Here is a 20,771-nt window from a genome sequence, read left to right on the forward strand (position 1 = left end):
TGCCAGTCTGATGTCTCTACTCTTTACTATTTTATCGAGATTGGACATTGCTCTCCTCCCAAGAAGTAAGCGTCTTCTGATTTCCTGGCTACAGTCTGCATCTGCAGTAATCTTTGCACCTAGAAATACAAAGTCTGTCACGGCCTCCACGGTTTCTCCCTCTATTTTCCAGTTGTCAATCATTCTTGTTGCCATAATCTTGGTTTTTTTGACGTTTAGCTGCAACCCGGCTTTTGCGCTTTCTTCTTTCACCTTGATTAGAAGGCTCCTCAGCTCTTCCTCGCTTTCGGCCATCAGAGTGGTGTCATCTGCATATCTGAGGTTGTTAATGTTTCTTCCAGCAATTTTCACCCCAGCTTTGAATTCATCAAGCCCCGCACATCGCATGATGTGTTCTGCATACAAGTTAAAAAGGTTGGGTGAGAGGATGCAGCCTTGCCGTACGCCTTTCCCAATCTTGAACCAGTCTGTTGTTCCGTGGTCAGTTCTGACTGTTGCGACTTGGTCCTTGTACAGATTCCTCAGGAGAGAGACAAGGTGGCTTGGGATGCCCATCCCAGTAAGAACTTGCCACAATTTATTATGATCCACACAGTCAAAGGCTTTAGAATAGTCAATGAAGCAGAAGTAGATGTTTTTCTGAAACTCCCTGCCTTTCTCCATTATCCAGCGGATATTGGCAATCTGGTCTCTCGTTCCTCTGCCTTTTCTAAACCCAGCTTGAACATCTGGCAACTCTCGCTCCATGTATTGCTGGAGTCTTCCTTGCAGGATCTTGAGCATTACCTTACTGGCATGAGAAATAAGGGCCACTGTACGGAAGTTGGAGCAGTCTTTCGCATTTCCCTTTTTTGGTATGGGGATATAAGTTGATTTTTTCCAGTCTGATGGCCATTCTTGTGTTTTCCATATTTGCTGGCAAATGGCATGCATCACCTCGACAGCATCATCTTTTAAGATTTTAAACAGTTCAGCTGGGATCCCGTCGTCTCCTGCTGCCTTGTTGTTAGCAATGCTTTTTAAGGCCCATTCAACCTCACCCCTCAGGATGTCTGGTTCTAATTCATTCACCACACCGTCAAAACTATCCTCAATATTATTATCCTTCCTATACAGATCTTCTGTATAGTCTCGCCACCTTCTCTTGATCTCTTCAGCTTCTGTTAGGTCCCTGCCATCTTTGTTTCTTATCATACCAATTTTTGCCTGAAATTTACCTCCAATGTTTCTAATTTTCTGGAAGAGGTCTCGTGTCCTTCCTATTCTGTTGTCTTCTTCCACTTCCATGCATTGCTTATTTAAAAATAGTTCCTTATCTCTTCTGGCTAACCTCTGGAATTGCGCATTTAACTGGGCATATCTCCCCTTATCCCTGTTTCCTTTTGCTTTCCTCCTTTCTTGGGCTACTTCCAGTGTCTCAGCAGACAACCATTTTGCCTTCTTGGTTTTCTTTTTCTTTGGGACGTACTTTGTTGCCGCCTCCTGAACAATGTCGCGGACTTCTGTCCATAGTTCTTCTGGGACTCTGTTTACTAAATCTAGTCCTTCAAATCTGTTCTTCACTTCCACTGTATATTTGCTAGGAATGTTAGTGAGATCATATCTAACTGGTCTGTGTATTTTCCCTGATCTCTTTAGTTTTATTCTAAATTGGGCAATAAGAAGTTCGTGATCTGAGCTACAGTCAGCCCCAGGTCTTGTTTTCACCGACTGGATGGATGTCCGCCACCTTTGGCTGCAAAGGATGTAGTCAATCTGATTTCGGTGTTGACCGTCTGGTGAGGTCCATGTGTAAAGCCGTCTTTTAGGTATGGTATAGAGTAGTGTAATACTTCTCATATTGTTGTTGTTCATTCGTTCAGTCGTCTCCGACTCTTCGTGACCTCATGGACCAGCCCATGCCAGAGCTCCCTGTCGGCCGTCACCACTCCCAGCTCCTTCAAGGTCAGTCCAGTCACTTCAAGGATGCCATCCATCCATCTTGCCCTTGGTCGGCCCCTCTTCCTGTTGCCTTCCACTTTCTCCAGCATCATTGTCTTCTCCAGGTTTGGCTGTCTCCTCATGATGTGGCATTCAAAGGACTTCCACTTTCCCTCTAGTCTCCTTCCCTCCAGTGAGCAGTTGGGCTTTATTTCCTGGAGGATGGACTGGTTGGATCTTCTTGCAGTCCAAGGCACTCTCAGAACTTTCCTCCAACATCACAGTTCAACTTCTCATATAGGTATTCTATTTATCCACTTTTCACATAAGTATACTCATAACATATTAAGTGGTATAACTCACATAATTTTACTCCAAACTTGCTATGTGCATTAATTTGTTTGTTGACTCCATGAAGACTTAAGAATATATTCAAGATGGCAATAAGACTGTTTTTGAACTTTATTTGTATTACAGAACCAATACTACTACTATTGTACTGTTAGAATAAGGGTTACCTATATGTACAGCTTTATGTTAAGTATGCATTATTAACCTAATTTGAAGCCTTAGTTATACTTGAGAATCTTAGCAATTTTGGGGTAAAATTATGTGAGTTATACCACTTAATATGTTATGAGTATACTTATGTGAAAAGTGGATAAATAGAATACCTATATGAGAAGTATTACACTACTCTATACCATACACCCTCTTTCCTGTCTAAGGTCAATTTTCCCCCAAGAGCACCTCAAGAGCGCCCCTAGGCGAAACCAACAATACCGCAAATGCTTATTTTGTGTAATGGTTGAGCCACCCCTGCTCAGAAATTGGAGAGAGAGGAAGAGTCAGATGATGAGGCATTGCAGGTGCCTCCTTTTTTTAGAGAGACGAAGGGAGACAGAGCACAGACGCAGATCAGCCCGAATAGCTGCTAAAAGATGCTGAGCTAATTAGGAGATGCCCTAGTACCTCCTTGCTTGGGGAATTCAGGGTTATAAATCAGAGGCAGGTTTTAGTCAGCTTCCGCTGGTAACAACATCCCTGATAGTGCTGTTTTCACTCCTGTGGAATTCTGCTTTGTGTCTGCTGCTAAGAACTTTGTTCATTGTCTGTTGTTTGATGGAAGACTGGTGTTTCTTTTGAGGACCTTGTAAGAAACTTGAATTTGTGTCTGGATTAAGACTTCCTTGTTTTCTTTTGCACTTTTCAATTCCATTTTGCAAATCCTTTGTGTTTGCTTGAGTAAAGCATTTTTCTTTTACTTTCAATATTGTCTAAAGGCTGTTTTTGAAGGGCAACTCAGGACAGGAATATTTGAACCATGAACCGAACTTTACCAACTTGTTGAATGAAGAACATCAAGGGCTGGTACAGTCAAAGGAGTATTGCCCTTTGTCATTGTAGGGGGCTGCATTTTGTAATTTTTTTTATCCCTTACCTATATGACACTTTCTCAAAATCTTGTTTTTCTGTGAAAGTGTTGACAGGACATGTTCTGCCTGACATGTGCTATTTGCTCACAAGATAAGGTCATGCAAACCGCAATAATGAATTGGCTTGCTGGATAATGTGTACGTGGGATGAACTATGAACATGTCACCTGAGGATAGTGCATACATGGAACAAACTATGGACACTTCACCTGACATTATGAATAATAACTTATATAACTTTACAAGACAACTACGGATGTCCAAAAGGATTGTAATAATCACCAAGTTCCATTGTTAGCTCTCTGCGCATGCTTGTGTAAAACTCTCTAATTGGAAAGCCACTACAGGAAAGGTGTGGCAGTGCATTTTCCAGGCATTAGCTAACTGTCACCTGCTCTTGGCCAAAAGTAAACTATCTTGAAGACAACTTGTGCTGTCAGTCTGCTTTCTTCACCCGCATCCAAATGAAATTCTGCAACATCATGATGGACTGAACATGAACTGAGTGGGAGGAGGACATGAGAGATTTTTCCTTCAACATGACTGATCAAGTGTAGACTAAGTTAAGAAGTAAGTTGTGGACTACGCTGGAGCCCCCAGTGGTGCAAAGAGTTAAACATGGACTACGTTGAGGAATAACTTCTGATACCAGAACCAAGATATGGAAGGAACGATTAGATTACATGAAATGGAACGCAATGTTTATTGCCATAGAAGTCATAGACTAAACTTGCTCCTAAATAATATAAAAGGAGAGCTTCTTCTGATCTGGCTGTTGTTGTCAAATGAAGCACTGCATCAGCGTCCCATCACTTCTGCAAAGGAAACTGATCAGTCCTTTGTGAGAAGATTGGTGAGTGTGAGTGAATGTGTGTGAGTGTGGGTTCGCTTGGTGCCAGGAAAATGTATGATTTTAAATGCTGAATAAAAGTCACATGCTTAGTGTTTAAACCCAGATCTGGTGTCACTGGTATATTCTCCAGAGCTATATAGTCTCAAGTGTGCAGATTATCCAGTTTCTCCTCTTCTACAAAGAAAGGACACAAACTGTGTATTTGTGACAACTTTTATAACACACTCACACATGAACTGTCACTAGATTAATGGGGCTCACTAATTAGGGTTTTCAAAGTGCTCCTGAGTGGGAAATGTAGAAGTAGGAATAAAGAACCCAGATCCACACAGCTAATTAAGATTCGGTAAATGATTTATTGATATAAAATATTCAATTCAGGAACATTATTTATTTATTTATTTATTACTGCGCTTGTATACCGCCGTTTCTCAGCCTAAATTGGCGACTCAACACGGTTTACAACTCTACAAACGATCAACAATATTCAGTTTAAAAAGCATAAAAACAGACATACAATACATAATATTGGGCCACCAATAATCCAATGCATCTCTTAACTAGAATCGAAGTCCAATTTCATCGTCCATGATTACCAGTCCTTAATCATCAAATTCCTTGTACCGGATTAACCGAATGCTTGTTTGAACATCCATGTCTTCAATCTTTTCCGAAACACCATCAGCGAGGGGGCTGATCTTACCTCTATGGGGAGGGCGTTCCAAAGCCGAGGGGCCACCACAGAAAAGGCCCTGTCTCTCGTTCCCGCAAGCCGCACCTGTGAAGCAGGCGGGATGGAGAGCAGAGCCTCCCCAGAAGATCTTAGGGTCCTGGTGGGCTGATAGGCCGAGATACATTCGGATAGGTAAGTTGGGCCAGAACCGTTTAGGGCTTTAAAGGCCAACGCCAGCACCTTGAATTGGGCCCGGTAGCAGATCGGCAGCCAGTGGAGCTGGTGCAGCAGAGGAGTTGTGTGCTCCCTGCGCTCCGCTCCAGTTAGAATCATGGCTGCCGCCCGTTGGACTAATTGGAGCTTCCGAGCCGTCTTCAAAGGCAACCCCACGTAGAAAGCGTTGCAGTAGTCAAGACGGGATGTAACCAGAGCGTGGACTACCGTGGCCAAGTCAGGCTTCCCAACATTAAAGAAATAAGAGTTATGTGATTTTCAGTGATTACAGGAGTTGTTTTCATTGTGTGCCTTTAAGAAAGTTCTAATTTATGGTTAGGGTCAGGTGAACCCATCATGGAGTTTCCTTCTGGGGCAGAGAATTGGGGATTCATCCGAAGCACCCAGTGGGTGTCCATGGCCAAATGGAGCCCTGGTCATGGTCCTCTCCTTCTCCTCCTCCTCCTCCTCCTCCTCCTCCTCCTCCTCCTCCTCCTCCTCCTCCTCATTTGTTTCCCTCATGGCTTCCAGTGGTGTAGAACACAATTAAAGCATTGTATTATAAAATACATCCCATAAAATACAAATATTTAAAAATTATCATAAAATAAATATGTAATAAAAAGCATAGTACAAGGATTAAAATACAATACTAGTAGAATCTACATTAAACATTCGTAATATTAAATTGACTTGGTAGGCCTGCCGGAAGAGTGCATCAATTAAGCCCAAAACAGTACATTAAAAAGCTCACCAGCATATCTTGAAATAAGTCAGAAAATCCATTGTAGCCAATCAGAGTATATATCCCATACAGAGCTCGAAATTATCCCTTTATTCTAGCTCTAACACTTCCATTTTTCCACTGTACAAATCTGACTCTGACTTCTCCATAAATGGCAAATGCATATTAATTAGTAATAAGAAATTGACGGCAGTGGAATGAGAGTACAAGGCGGTTCATTCCCACCACGTCAATCACCCATATGCTTAGAAAGACAAAAATGTAAGATTTATTTAATTGATTAACATTTCTGAAGACAGAAGCTTCTATAAATTCCTAAGAAAGTAATATATGTAACAAACAAGACATGTATCAATTTTGAAAAAGTAGCATATACAATGGTATACGGTATTAGCTGTATATTCTTATACTAATAAATTTCCATGGGCTCTAACTGCACATGGCATTCCATCTGCCTCTGGCTCCACCGTAATGGCAGGCAAACCTTGGTCCCTGGAACTGGCAGTGAAGAGGACTGCTCAAGGCTGCTGCTCTCTCCTCCTCCTCCTGATGGTCTTCCTCCTTCTCCTGAATCCAGCCTCAGCCACAATCCCCACCAAGGCAAGGAAGACCAAGGCAGCCACGCCCAGGTGAATGCTGATCTCAAGGGAGGATTCAACAACTGCAAAATAATATAATGTAATGTAATGTAATATAATATATTGTATATACATATAATATTTATTCTGGCATTAAGAGTGGATTACAATCTTTTAAAATATTTCCAGAGAAATTCAGTCATCTAGATTGCACTCAAAACTTTTTATTAAACAGAACTGCCGGTGGTGATAGAAAAGAAAGACTCTCATCCTGATCATGCCAGATTTGAGGAGAGATGAACCTAATGCAGGCTGTAGTAAGGAAAACTGGGAAAGGCATGTACCTGAACACTCCACGCTGGCATCCTGGCTGTGATTACAACTCTGCTCTCCCCAGCTTCCTTTTTGGCACTCCTTCAGGGACGCTTCTTCTCCTGTGCAGTTGATGCTCTCCAGCCAAATGGGACCCGACCCTTGGCCATAGTGTGCTCCACCCAATGCTTTGGAGGCATTGCCACAGCCCAGCTGCCTGCAGACCACTTGGGCATCTTGTAAATCCCAGCCAGCATCACAAACGCTCCCCCATGCGTCATTGTGAAAGACTTCAACCCGCCCAGAGCAGGGACTTGTGCCATTCAAACGGAGATCTTTAGAAGAAAAGAGCAAAACGTAGTATGAGATGAATGGTGATGATAGAGTTATAAGCAAAAGTTTTGTTGTTAGAATTCATTAGACAATAAACACTGAATCCATTAATTACCTATATGTTGATTCATCATTCAACCAATGAATGGATCTACTCTAGCTGGAAATAACCAGCAGAATGCCAGTCATTTTGATGACTTTGAATCAAATTGGTAAAATAAAAGAATTTAGTATGAGAACGCCTTGGTCTCAGACATTGTCACCCTAACTTAGCTTCTTGTTTCTACTGTACTCAATGGGATAATTGGAACTGAGGTCTGCTCTCAACCAAACCTGGTACACTTATCTATCATGACCAACTTAAAATAGTTGTAGGGTTTAAGGACAATGACAGAGGATGTTGAGGGTTATGGCCCACCCATATCTGGAGTGTCATGTTAATCCTAGGCACCCATAATAATTACGAACTAATCTTCGTAAACATCCTCATCAGACCATCTTAAAACACCGGTGGAGTTTAAGGGGGTTGATAAAGGATGATAGAAGTTGTAATCCATGTGTGCATCTAGACCAAACCTGGTACAAGGACCCTTTGTTATTCAATTTACTATAATGATAGGATTTGGCAAGGGAGGGAGGCAAGAAAAAGGATGATGGAAGCTGGAGTCCACCTAAATCCAAAGAACTGTGTCAATGCTGGTTTCAACCCAAACAGATATGGCTGATGGGATTTCCAGAAAGAAAGATCTCAGATTGGTGGGATTTGCACCCACCCAGACCTAAGAATGATGGGAATTCCACCTGGCTAGATCTGATCCTGGTGGCTTTTTCTGCCAGCCAGTTCTATCTCGTACGTGAGTTTCAGATTCACCAGTTTGGGGCTCATAGATATTGGAATCCAATAGATATACCATTTTAAAAGGTCCCATTATACAGCTATACATTTTCTAATGAAGCCATTAATAAAACCATAAGGCTAACCATGATTTTTTCCCTCATGAACAGCATTTGAGAATGCATATACAGGCAATGCCAGGTACACCTAAGATAATCTGTCTATACACATATTAAATGTGAAAATGTGTATGTGTGTATGTGGCTGGGGTGCCCACTTCCACAGACAGGCTCCCACTTCCACAAATAGCTATAACCCACAGTGCTGAGGAGTCACCAAAAGATCTCCATCCAATTACATTTCAGGTTATAGCGAGAGCAATGAACATGTAGCCCAACCCTGCTAATGTCTTCCCCAAATACTACGGCCCATCACCCAAGGAATGCTTTCATTCAGGGACAATTTCATCCTGGATTTTATGTGTTTTCTCCACCACAGGTATCCATCGCAGGGTTCCTTTCTTTCTCCATTGGTGTGGAATTTACATTAACCCTTCTCACTGACTCTTCCTTAACCCTTAACCACAGTTATGAGGGAAGGGAAAATAGCAAATGAGGAGACACAAATAAACAAAGATAATGGGTGACAAGCTGAAAATGTGCTTTTAAAATACAAACGGGATGGCTTTGAAGCTCAAGTGGTCAAGAATAGTACAATTAGCAAAGAAATCGCATTGCAATGTGTTTTTTTTTATAGGAAACGCTAGAGGATGGAAAGAGAAATCAAAATTGACTTTAAGTAATTAGAATGATTATATGTATGATCAAGTGTTGTTAGACATTACAGGAATTATGACTAAGCAAATAACAAGAACAAACAAACAAAAGGATATTACAAATAGATGGGAGGTCTACTTCAACTGGGTGAAAAATGGAGGAGCCAACGATCCCATAAAAAAATGCAAAGACTTTCCCAGTGGATGAATCTGCAAGATTAGTAGAAATATACTGTGGTTGAGGGGGGAGGGAGGGGAAGGGAGCGGAAAATATAGGAAGAGTTGGAAGGTAAATGTTAAAGAAAAGGAAGTATCATTGTTATGATTATAAAATTCAATTAAAAATACAATAAGAAAAACACATTTTTCTACTCTTTTCAACTCTGTGTGCATAACAAACAGAGCAGAACTGAGCAGCAACTAAGCATACTAGAGTTTGGAGGATTGACTCTACATGATCAAAGTTGTAGTTCACCCTGCATCAACTCAGAGCACTGCGACCCCCATTGACAATGGACCTGGACCACATTTGGTACACACAGAACCCCATGACCAAAGAAAAATACTGGAGAGGTTTGTGGGGGGGGGGGGGATTCACCTTGATTTATAGCCATTGTAGGTACTGGGATGTATAGTTCACCTGCAATCAAAGAGACTCTGAACCCCACCAATGATGGCCTTGCACCTAACTTTGCAAACAGAACCCCAATGACCAACAAAAAATGCAGGAGGGCTTTGGAGAAAATTCACCTTGATTTCTAGGAATTACAGTTCCCCTACATCCAGAGAGCACTGCGAATGCAAACAAAAATGGATCTGCACCAAATTTGGCATTTGTCCAACATGCCCCAAGTTGAATGATGTTGGATTTGGGGTGGAATTGGTCTTGACATTTATTAGCTGTAGATACTGGGATTTATAGTTCACCTGCAATCAAAGAGCACTCCAAACCCCACCGATGATGGACCTGGACCTAACTTGGCGCACAGAACCCCCATGACCAACTGAATGTATTGGAGGGATTTGATGGGACTGGCCCACCATGGTGGGAGTTGTAATTCATCCTGCAGCTGGAGAGCATACTGAACCTCACTGATGATGTATCTAGAGCACATTTACCCAACGTGACAAACTTTAAATATTGACAGAGCTTCAGAGGGTTAACCTGGCACGATGTGAGTTGCAGTAGACCCACAACCTTATGCTTTTTGTAAAATTAAAAAAATGACTTCTTCTAATAACCAAGACAATGCTGGGTACCCAAGCTAGTATTTAATATAGAAGAGTCATACACATCTACAGAATTTATTTGGATACATCCAATGTTTGTGTTGCTTTCTTTTTATTTTCTGGTTCCTAGAAATATTTTGATTTCAGTTGAAATTAGTGTAGAAACAGTATTTCCCCCTTAGTTATAACCCTTTGGGGTCTAACAGTAAGTTATAGCAATAATGCTGAGGACTTGGCATTTTAAACATCAGTGGGGATTTGGAAGAATGGAATATAAAATAGGAACTCATTGTCCTCTTCACTGTCTTACATTTTTATAAGGAAACACCATTCGCAAACCACCACAGCACTTACACATTTCACCACCATTTCTTCCCCAGGTTTTGATTCTTTTGGGGGAAGTGTGGAAATTTTTTGAATTATCAACATGTCTTTATTTGCATCAGTTACCTGAGCACACAACACTGGCATCTTCTTCATGTCGACACTCGTATAATGTGTGCATTTTGTAAATGCAGTTGTACAGGGAAACCTCTGTCCCATTGCACTGAACTTCATTTATCCAGATGGGATCTTTTCCTTTTCCAAAGTGGGCTTCTTCAGGAGCGGACACAGCTTCCCCACAGCCGAGTTCTCTGCACACGACTTGAGCATCTCTCAGGTCCCATCCATCATCACACACTGTTCCCCAGGTCCCATTGCGGAACACTTCGACTCTCCCAGAGCAATGGTTCGGACCGTTCACCAATCTGGTTTCTATTGATGTTGGAAGAATGAAAAATGCTTTATTGATCTATAGTTCACTTCCTCATTTTCTCCATCATATCTTCCTAGTCATGGGGACATTCATAGTAAGTGTGCACAAGTAGGAAGTTAGCTGGCTATTGTGGAATCAATATAGAAACAAGGCTTTGTTGTGCAGTTCATCCTATCTCTTAGTAATACTCATTAGTTGTCATTGAATTCACCTGCCTTCCCTCAAATTCCAATAGTCCACACCTACATACTGCAGCTGGCAAATGAATGTGTCAGGACACACAGTTTGGAAAACTCTGGTCAAAGTATTTCATTGTCTAAGGGCATTAATACATAAGCTATTTATTTATTTATTTATTTATTTATTTATTTACTTTGCTTCTATACCGCTGTTCTCAGCCCGGGGGCGACTCACAGCAGTGTACAACATAGAAAAAAAAAACAATTCAAAACACAGTATAAAATACAATTCACAGTCCAGCATTATACAAAACATCGTCATTACTACGAAACCATTCAAGGTCGTCTCATCCTCCTAATCACAATCCAGTATCATTTTCCGTAGTTCCATTTCCTATCATCATTACCAATCATTGCACTTCTTGTTCGAACGCCTTCTTGAACAACCAAGTCTTTAATTTTCTACGGAATATCATCAGGGAAGGAGCCAGTCTAATGTCCACGGGAAGGGTGTTCCACAGCCGAGGAGCCACCACCGAGAAGGCCCTATCTCTCGTCCCCGCCAGCCATGCTTGTGAAGCAGGCGGGATCGAGAGCAGGGCCTCCCCGGAAGATCTCAAAGTCCTGGTGGGCTCGTAGGTTGAGATGCAGTCGGCTTGGGCTGGAACTGTTTAGGGCTTTATAGGTTATAGGGCTTTATAGGCCAACGCCAGCACCTTGAATTGAGCCCGGTAGCAAATTGGCAGACAGTGGAGCTGGTACAGCAAGGCGGTTGTATGCTCCCTGCGTCCCGCTCCTGTTAGTATCATGGCTGCCGCACGTTGAACCAATTGAAGCTTCCGGGCCGTCTTCAAAGGCAACCCCACGTAGAGAGCATTGCAGTAGTCTAAACGGGATGTAACCAGAGCGTGGACTACCGTGGCCAAGTCAGACTTCCCAAGGTACGGGCGCAGCTGGCGCACGAGTTTTAGCTGTGCGAATGCTCCCCTGGTCACCGCCGAGACCTGGGGCTCCAGGCTCAGTGACGAGTCCAGGATCACACCCAAGCTGCGAACCTGCGCCTTCAAGGGGAGTGCGACCCCATCCAGCACAGGCTGTAACCCTATGCCCTGTTCAGCCTTGCGACTGACCAGGAGTACCTCTGTCTTGTCTGGATTCAATTTCAATTTGTTCGCCCTCATCCAGACCGTTACAGCGGCCAGGCACCGGTTCAGGACTTCGACAGCCTCCTTAGTAGCAGGTGGAAAGGAGTGACTGAGTTGGACATCATCTGCGTACAGATGACACCGTACCCCGAAACTCCGGATGATCTCTCCCAGCGGCTTCATGTAGATGTTAAACAACATGGGAGACAGTATTGAGCCCTGAGGAACCCCACAAGACAAAGGTTGTGGGGTTGAACAGGAGTCCCCCAATAACACCTTCTGGGAACGGCCCTCCAGGAATGACCGGAGCCACTGTAAAACAGTGCCCCCGAGACCCATTCCTGCGAGGCGTTCCAGAAGGATACCGTGGTCGACAGTGTTGAAGGCCACTGAGAGGTCCAGCAGCACCAACAGGGACACACTCCCCCTGTCGAGCTCCCGGCACAGATCATTCACTAAGGTGACCAAGACTGTCTCAGTTCCATGTCCCGGTCTGAAACCAGACTGTGCCAGATCCAGATAATCCGTGTCTCCCAAGAATACCTGGAGTTGTGAAGCCACCACACGTTCCAGGACTTTGCCCAAAAAGGGGAGATTGGAAACTGGCCGGAAGTTGTCAAATTTAGTGGGGTCTAGTGATGGTTTTTTCAACAGCGGTTTTATTATAGCTTGTTTTAAGCTCGCTGGAATCTTGCCTTCCTGAAGGGAGGTATTAACCACCACCTCAACCCACTCAGCCAATCCCCCTCTGGCCTCCTTTAGAAGCCAGGATGGGCAGGGGTCTAGGATGGACGTGGTAGGCCTCATTCCTCCAAGTAACTTGTCCACATCCTCGGGTTTCACCAATTGAAATGAATCCATCAAAATAGGACAAGCAAGTGCTCGTGTTACATCCTCAGAGACTGCCCTTAATATGGTGTCCAGGCCAGAACGGATCAAAGCGACTTTGTCTGCAAAGAACTGAGCAAATGCTTCACAGCGAGAAGCCAAATTGTCAGGGTTCCCGCCTAGGGTGACGGGATTTAAAAGGCCTCTGACAATCCGGAACAACTCAGCCAGACGGTTCTTTGCAGACGCAATAGTGGCGTTAAAGGAAGCCTTCTTAGCGGCTTTTATTGCCGCGGCATATGCCCTTAAAAAGGACACAAACCGTGTTTGATTTGGCTCGCTCTGATCCAAACGCCACACGCTCTCTAGTTCCCTCTTCCTTCGCTTCATCGCTGCCAGCTCCTCAGTAAACCAAGGGGCTGGTTTAGGTCGGCTACTTGAGAGGGGACGTTCCGGAGCGATCGTGTCAATTGCCCTAGTCATCTCCCCATTCCAGAGAGCGACCAGGGCATCAACAGGGTCACCAACCGAGGTGGCAGGAAACTCCCCAAGAGCCGTCAGGAATCCATCTGGATCCATAAGTATCCTGGGGCGGACCAACTTAATGGGTCCTCCACCTCTGCAGAGGTTGGGGGGTGCAGTGAGCCTAAATCTGACCAGGAAGTGGTCGGTCCATGGCAACGGAGAGATGGTCAGCTCCTCAACACCGCCACCTTCCTCCCATCCCTGGCAGAAAACCAAGTCCAATGTATGTCCAGCACAGTGGGTGGGGCCAGATACTTGTTGGACAGCCTCATGGTTGCCATGGCAGACATGAAGTCCTGAGCCGCTCCTGAGAGGGCCGCCTCGGCATGGACATTGAAGTCTCCCAGCACAAGCAGCCGTTGAGACTCCAATGCCAGGCTCGAGACCACCCCCGCTAGCTCAGGTAGGGAGACTGTAGTGCAGTGAGGTGGATGGTACACTAGCAGAATCCCTATTCTGTCCCGGTCACCCACCCTCAGGTGGACGCATTCAAAATTTGTTGACTGCAGGATGGGGTCCTTGGTCAGAGGGATAGAGTCTCTATAGACCACTGCAACCCCGCTTCCCCGCCCTCTGGATCTCGGCTGATGCTGCACGGAATAACCTGGTGGGCAAAGCTGGGTCAAATTCACGCCTCCAGCTTCGTCCAACCAGGTCTCCGTGATGCACGCCAGATCTGCCCGTTCATCCAAGATTAAATCCTGGATGAAAGTTGTTTTTCCATTGACAGATCTGGCATTCAACAGCACCACCTTCAATCCAGAGGGACCGCCATCCTGGTTACACCAATTTACCATATCAGGAGACCGATTTGGAATTACAAGTGTAGTTATACGATCCCTAGGCCGAATTAATGGTCTCCTTTTCCCGCATCTCCCCTTCCCCACCACCACTTCTATGGGGACTCCTTGGCTAGTGGAACACCTCCCCTCCTCCATGCCGCATTCCAAATCCATAACCTTAATTTGTCATTCATTGTTGGTTGTTTGGTTTGTTGGAGTCTTACTTTGCCATGTTCTTCCGTTCCCTTTCTCCTCCTCCCCCGCCTTATTGTTTCCCCCGATCTCCAGCCCGCTTCGTCCCTTGTCCTTTTCACAGATAATTAACACAGTATAGTATATTCCTATTGTTATTTAATACAATATTCCCCAACAATTTACAGTTTTTTCAAGGGCATCGGAATAAAAATATAATTTTTATTTCTTTTTCTGATTCTCTTCCGGACTTTCACAATTGCAGTCAATAAGGATACCAAGAATGGATCAATGGCAGCGACTCCCCACACAGACTATATTGTTTCAACTCTTTAATAAAATGTATTATTTCATTTCAACTTTCTATCTACCTTGTACCTTTTAATATTCTTTCTATCCCTATGTGTGTATATAGTATATGGGATTCATGTCAAAATATAACTATAGCTTATCTTCATCCTGGTGAGTGGTTACTCTGTCCTGGTTCATTCAGTTTAGCTTAAAAGCTCGCCAGGCTTGGATCCTCTTACCTGTGATCCTAGCTCTAAATTCAACGACACTATCATGACATTACTTATTCAGCACTTAACTCACATACATGCTTCAATGTTCCATTGCTGGCCCTGGAGCTAAAATTTATTTATTCATTCATTCATTTCATATACTTGTACCCTGCCCTTCTCACTCCCGAAGGGGGACTCAGGGCGGCTTCAAAGCAAGCACCTTTAGTACCATCACAATAATAAAAACAATTTTAGTAAGTCTTCAGTAAGTACAACTTGTGAAAGACATGTACCTGAACACTCCACACTGGCATCCTGGCTGTGGCTGCAACTGTGCTCTCCCCAGCTTCCTTTTTGGCACTCCTTCAGGTATTCTTCTTCTCCTGTACAGTTGATGCTCTCCAGCCAAATGGGGCCCGATCCTTGGCCATAGTGTGCTCCGCCCAATGCTTTGGAGGCATTGCCAGAGCCCAGCTGCCTGCAGACTACTTGGGCATCTTGTAAATCCCAGCCAGCATCACAAATGGTCCCCCATGTGTCATTGTGAAAGACTTCAACCCTCCCAGAGCAGGGACTTGAGTCATTCCTTAAACGGAGATCTTTAAAAAAAATTAAATATAGTAAAAGATTAATGGCAATTAATTTAACACACACACACACACAGAGAGAGAGAGAGAGACAGTTAGAGAGAGAGAGAGAGAGAGAGATACTCAAGTTGTCTTCTTGTCTTCTGCCTATACCATCACTTCAGAGGCCCCTCCCCCTTCTGGCACCAACGACTGCTCTGGCCAGAGGGAAGACAGAGAGGAGCAGAAGACACTGCCATCTTGTCTTCTGCCTATACCATCACTTCAGAGGCCCCTCCCCCTTCTGGCACCAACGACTGCTCTGGCCAGAGGGAAGACAGAGAGGAGCAGAAGACACTGCCATCTTGTCTTCTGCCTATACCATCACTTCAGAGGCCCCTCCCCCTTCTGGCACCAACGACTGCTCTGGCCAGAGGGAAAACAGAAGGGAGCAGAAGACACTGCCATCTTGTCTTTACTAATAATATAATATAGTATATTGTATATACGTATAATATTTATAATATTATAATGTAATACAATATAATACTAGTAATAATAATTCAATATTATAATTATAATTATATATTTAATTACATGTAATATTACTAATAATATTACAATATAATGGTATAGTGCAATATAGTAATATATACTGATATTGTACTTTGCTAATAATATAATATATTGTATGAAAATATATATTGTAAGCCGCTCTGAGTCCCCTTCGGGGTGAGAAGGGCGGCATATAAGCGCCGCAAATAAATAAATAAATAAATAAGTTGGGAGAAACTAGCAGGAATTCTTGCCATTGTTCTTGCCACTTTTGATCCAATTGGTAAAATAGAATTTAGTATGATTATTATTACAGGATCCTTTGTACTAGAAGGAATCATTGGACTGGATGTCTGCATGGCAGCTAAAAGTCCCCAGGTTTTGTCCTATGCATATCATGGGATATGCATAGGTCAAAACATGGGATATGTATGTGCTCCGGGGATGCTCAAAGCAGTTATTTCATGGCCCAAGCCATAGCAAGAACTCAGGCATAAAAGGAGATTGGGTGAAATTATTCTCTCTTTGAGACAACACTGAGTGTGATCACAACATGGGCAATTAAAAACACCTATGTATAAACATGATCCCAAGCTGTCTACAATTGTATTTCAGGTGAGGACAACCTTACACTCCCACAGGAAGTACCCAATAAATATGTTAAGACTGGTTAATTTTAGACTCTTCTGCTGTAAAATGTAAAAGTCCAGAGTGAATAATCAATCTTTACTTTAATTTTCAACAGTTACCTGAGCACACAACACCAGCCGATTCATCTGAGGCACAGATATTTCTTGAATCAAATATACATTGGTCAAAGGCAACTTCTGTTCCCAAACATTTATGTTTATAAGGGAAGTTACTGACATACTCTCCAGTCCCAAAAAGAGATCCTCCTGGGGCTGACACGGCAGCTCCACAGCCAAGTTCTCTGCACACGACTTGAGCAGCACGCAGGTCCCATATGCTATCACACACTGACCACCAGTTCAAAGTGAAAAACACTTCAACTCTGCCAGAGCAACGGTTTGTGCCATTCACCAATCTGGTTCCTATTGGTTTTGGAAGAACAAAAGGTGCTTTCATTGCTTTGAAGGTCAAATACATGATTTCTCTTGCATACTTTTCTGGTTATATGACCTCTCTTAGTGAGAGAAAAGCTGGCAATTGTGATATCAATGCAAGAGTGTCGCAAAGGCCTGCAGCAGAACTCCTATCTCCCAGGAATACTCCTTTGTTGGACACTCCCCATTCATAGCCAATAGTCCACATATTCATTTGGAGACCTCTCCCTCCCTTTTGTAGAGTTCTGTCTTTTGTCTTTCAGTGAACTGAGGGAAACTGAGTTACAGTTTAGAGTGGGACTGGATTTTAGAATTGAGAATCGCAGAGGAATCTCTGTTCTCCTTCAACTTCCTTTCCATTTCCATAGGCAAGATTCTCCAATGATAACAACCAGCTTGGAATATAAGATAATAATCATAATAAAAAACCCTCCAGCTAGATAGAACTGAACTGCTTCCTGCTTCTTGGCAAGGGTTGGAGTGGATGGCTCGCAAGGATTCTATGATTCTATGAACTGATAAACACAGCTGAGCAAAACCTAAGCAGAAAGTACCATTTAATTTTTTGTGGCTCAGCAGTGTCCATCCTGGTTGGTACTTGAATGGGAAACTATCAACAATTGCCAGATATATTTCACAGGAAAAAATAGGCAATTTGTCCTCTTTGCCTTAGAGAGACCTATGACATTCATGAGGTGGCCATAAATTGACAGGTGACTGGAAGACAGAAATACAGACCAGGTGTTTTCTACACGACATTTGTTCAGAAGGAGTTTGCCATTTCTTTCGTTTAAGACTTAAAGAATTTTCCTTCTGCAAGATCACCAAGCAAGTATTTGAACCCTGGTCCCCTCCCATCCTAGTCTTAATCTCCAACTAGTTCACCAACCATTACCTGAACATCTAACAGGAGCAGCTCCTCCATGACTGCAGTTTTCCTCTTTGAAATCTGTCAGGCCACATTCAGAAAGGTCATTTGCTGTCCATTTACAGGAGTCTATAGACAGACTCTTGTTACTGTCTGGATTGTTAAATGGATATCTTATTCGGTCCCATGAGATCGCTCTACAGCCCATTTCCCTGCAGACAACTTGGTTTTCATACGGACCCCAGTTTTTATCACATATGGCTTTCCATTGCTGCTTGTGGAGCACCTCGACTGTCCCAGAACAGTGGCTTGAACCGTTGGTCAACCTGATCCAGCCTGAAAAGGGAAAAACCAATATTATTTCTTCCCCTCCCAGAGAACTATTTGTCACACAGGGACATTCAGGAGAAGTGGGTAGTGTCCCCTGCTAAAGCCCTACAGCAGCAGTACATGCACCAAACACAAGTTGTGGCATATGGTAGGCTGAGGGGCAAATGTAGTAATAGGGAGTCATTCCAGCAATAAGAAGAAGAAAAGTGAAATCTAGAGTTAGCAGATCAACATCCTCCCAGGGCACCCTAATGTTCTTCTCAAGCATCATGTATCATCCATTTTCAGCTGGTTTTCCCTCCTTCCCTCAGCTGGCTTCCCCCTGCCTTTCCCCATCTCTAATGCAGACAAGCAGGACTACGTCTTATGTATTACATCTAATTTATCTTATGTAGATGGTAAGCTGCTATGAGTGCCTTTGTGGTTGAAAAGTGGGGTAAAAATTCTCTAAATAAACAAAAAAAAATAGAAAATATAGGCAGGGTGTTTTCGGGTGCGGATGCTCACCTGGCAACTGGGAAAGCTCAGGGAAAGTAGCAGATGTTTCTAGGCTAGAAGTGAGTGTTGCAACTCAGGGTAGTTTTCAACTTGCTCAAGACACCACCACACACCAAGGCTGTAGGTTTTGTAGTTTATTGAGAAAAAGCAAAATCAAAACAGAGAAATAGAAATGCAAAAGTTCTATAGGCAAAACAGAGTTTTAAATGTAAAGACAAAGTTCCCAAGATCCAAAGGCAAAACCATGAAGCATTACCCCTTAGCAATGGTCAAACAAGAGTCCATGGTAGACAGGTAAAACAGAACCAAAATCCAGGTCTCAAGAAGCCAAAAGCGTGCTGCAGAAACCAAGGTAAATCCACAGAAGTTAACATGGGAAGAGCAACGTTGGACTGACAGGAAATGCCTGTCAGCTACTTCATCAAATAAGTTTCCCTGACATGAAAGCATTGCGTTGACCTTTGGCTTCACGCTTGCTGGCAAGGCATGAGCTTCTGCTAACTCTTAATTGTAAACAATCCTGTCTAGTCATTAATTCAGTATTATCTTCAAGGCTAAACAACTCATTACCTTGGCCCATCTGGGCCTCATCAGTCTGGGAACCGAAAGGATCCACCTGCACTTGCGGAGTTGTTTCACTATCTTTATCTAAAGGCACATTCCTTTCTCCGGGGAACAGGCTTGCTGTTTCTCCTTCAGAAGCCACACTATCAGCCCCGTCTGAAACATGTACAGAAATCTGTAACACATCAGCCTCCTCATCATCCTGCAGAAAGACAGGCTCAGAAGACTATTCAGGCCCAGATGGCCCAGACAGTTCAGTCTCAGATTCAGGCTATTTATTTATTTATTTATCGTGTCATCAGCAACCATACCATTGTATTACAATTCTAACAGAGCAAAACAAACACACTGATTAAAAAGAAAAAAAAACACACACACAGATTTTGCAAACTTGGTAGTAGGTTAAATGTCCTTTGACCAGTATCTGGCCACTTTGAGTGCCTCTGGTGTTGCCGCAAGAAGGTCCTCCATTGTGCATGTGGCAGGGCTCAGAGTGCATTGCAGTAGGTGGTCAGTGGTTTGTTCTTTTCCGCACTCGCATGCCGAGGATTCCACCCTGTAGCCCCATTTCTTAAGATTGGCTCTGCATCTCGTGGTGCCAGAGCACAGTCTGTTCAGTGCCTTCCAAGTCGCCCAGTCTTCTGTGTGCCCAGGGGGGAATCTCATCTGGTATCAGCCATGGATTGAGGTGCTGGGTTTGGGCCTGCCACTTTTGGACTCTCGCTTGCTGGGGTGTTCCAGCGAGTGTCTCTGTAGATCTAAGAAAACTATGTCTTGATTTAAGTTGTTGACATGCTGGCTGATACCCAAACGGGACGAGCTGAAGATGTCTCTGCCTCGGTCCTTTCACTATTGGCTGCTACTTCCCGGTGGATGTCAGGTGGTGCAATACCGGCTAAGCAGTGTAATTTTTCCAGTGGTGTGGGGCGCAGACACCCTGTGCTAATGCGACATGTCTCATTAAGAGCCACATCTACTGTTTTAGTGTGGTGAGATGTGTTCCACACTGGGCATGCATACTCAGCAGCAGAGTAGCATAGCACAAGGGCAGATGTCTTCACTGTGTCTGGTTGTGATCCCCAAGTTGTGCCAGTCAGCTTTCGTATGATGTTGTTTCTAGCGCCCACATTTTGCTTGATGTTCAGGCAGTGCTTCTTGTAGGTCAGAGCACGGTCCAAAGTGACTCCCAGGTATTTGGGTGTGTTGCAATGCTCCAGTGGGATTCCTTCCCAGGTAATCCTCAGAACTCGGGATGCTTGTCTGTTCTTAAGGTGAAAGGCACATGTCTGTGTTTTAGATGGATTAAGGATCAGTTGGTTTTCCCTGTAATAGGCAGTAAGAGCACCTAGAGCTTCGGAGAGCTTCTATTCTACCATCTCAAAGCTCCCTGCTTGAGTGGTAATGGCACGATCATCAGCATAGATGAAACTCTCTGTCCCTTCTGGCAGTGGCTGGTCATTTGTATAGATGTTGAACATGGATGGAGGAAGCACGCTCCCCTGAGGCAGGCCG

At 43.7% G+C, this 20,771-nt stretch overlaps 1 protein-coding gene across 1 annotated transcript; it reads right to left on the reverse strand.

Annotated features, from left to right (window-relative positions):
• Nucleotides 1-5,437: 5,437 nt before the first annotated feature.
• Nucleotides 5,438-17,042, reverse strand: LOC137096446 (deleted in malignant brain tumors 1 protein-like). The gene is made up of 5 exons (XM_067465591.1): nucleotides 16,685-17,042; nucleotides 15,108-15,413; nucleotides 10,354-10,659; nucleotides 6,763-7,065; nucleotides 5,438-5,619 (listed from the first exon to the last, which is right to left on the reverse strand). The coding sequence occupies exons 1-5, from the start codon at nucleotides 17,040-17,042 to the stop codon at nucleotides 5,438-5,440; spliced, it is 1,455 nt and encodes a 484-aa protein (XP_067321692.1).
• Nucleotides 17,043-20,771: the final 3,729 nt, after the last annotated feature.

This window comes from Anolis sagrei, chromosome 2 (genome assembly GCF_037176765.1).
Source record: "Anolis sagrei isolate rAnoSag1 chromosome 2, rAnoSag1.mat, whole genome shotgun sequence".
Classification (NCBI taxonomy): Eukaryota; Metazoa; Chordata; class Lepidosauria; order Squamata; family Dactyloidae; genus Anolis; species Anolis sagrei.

Coding starts and splice junctions, on each gene's coding strand:
- LOC137096446 (XM_067465591.1), bottom strand. CDS start 17,042: ATGTATTTGACCTTCAAAGCAATGAAAGCACCTTTTGTTCTTCCAAAA. Junction 10,660..15,107: donor TGCCAGTGTGGAGTGTTCAG/GTACATGTCTTT, acceptor CAACATCAATAG/AAACCAGATTGGTGAACGGT. Junction 5,620..6,762: donor TGCCAGCGTGGAGTGTTCAG/GTACATGCCTTT, acceptor CACCACTGGAAG/CCATGAGGGAAACAAATGAG.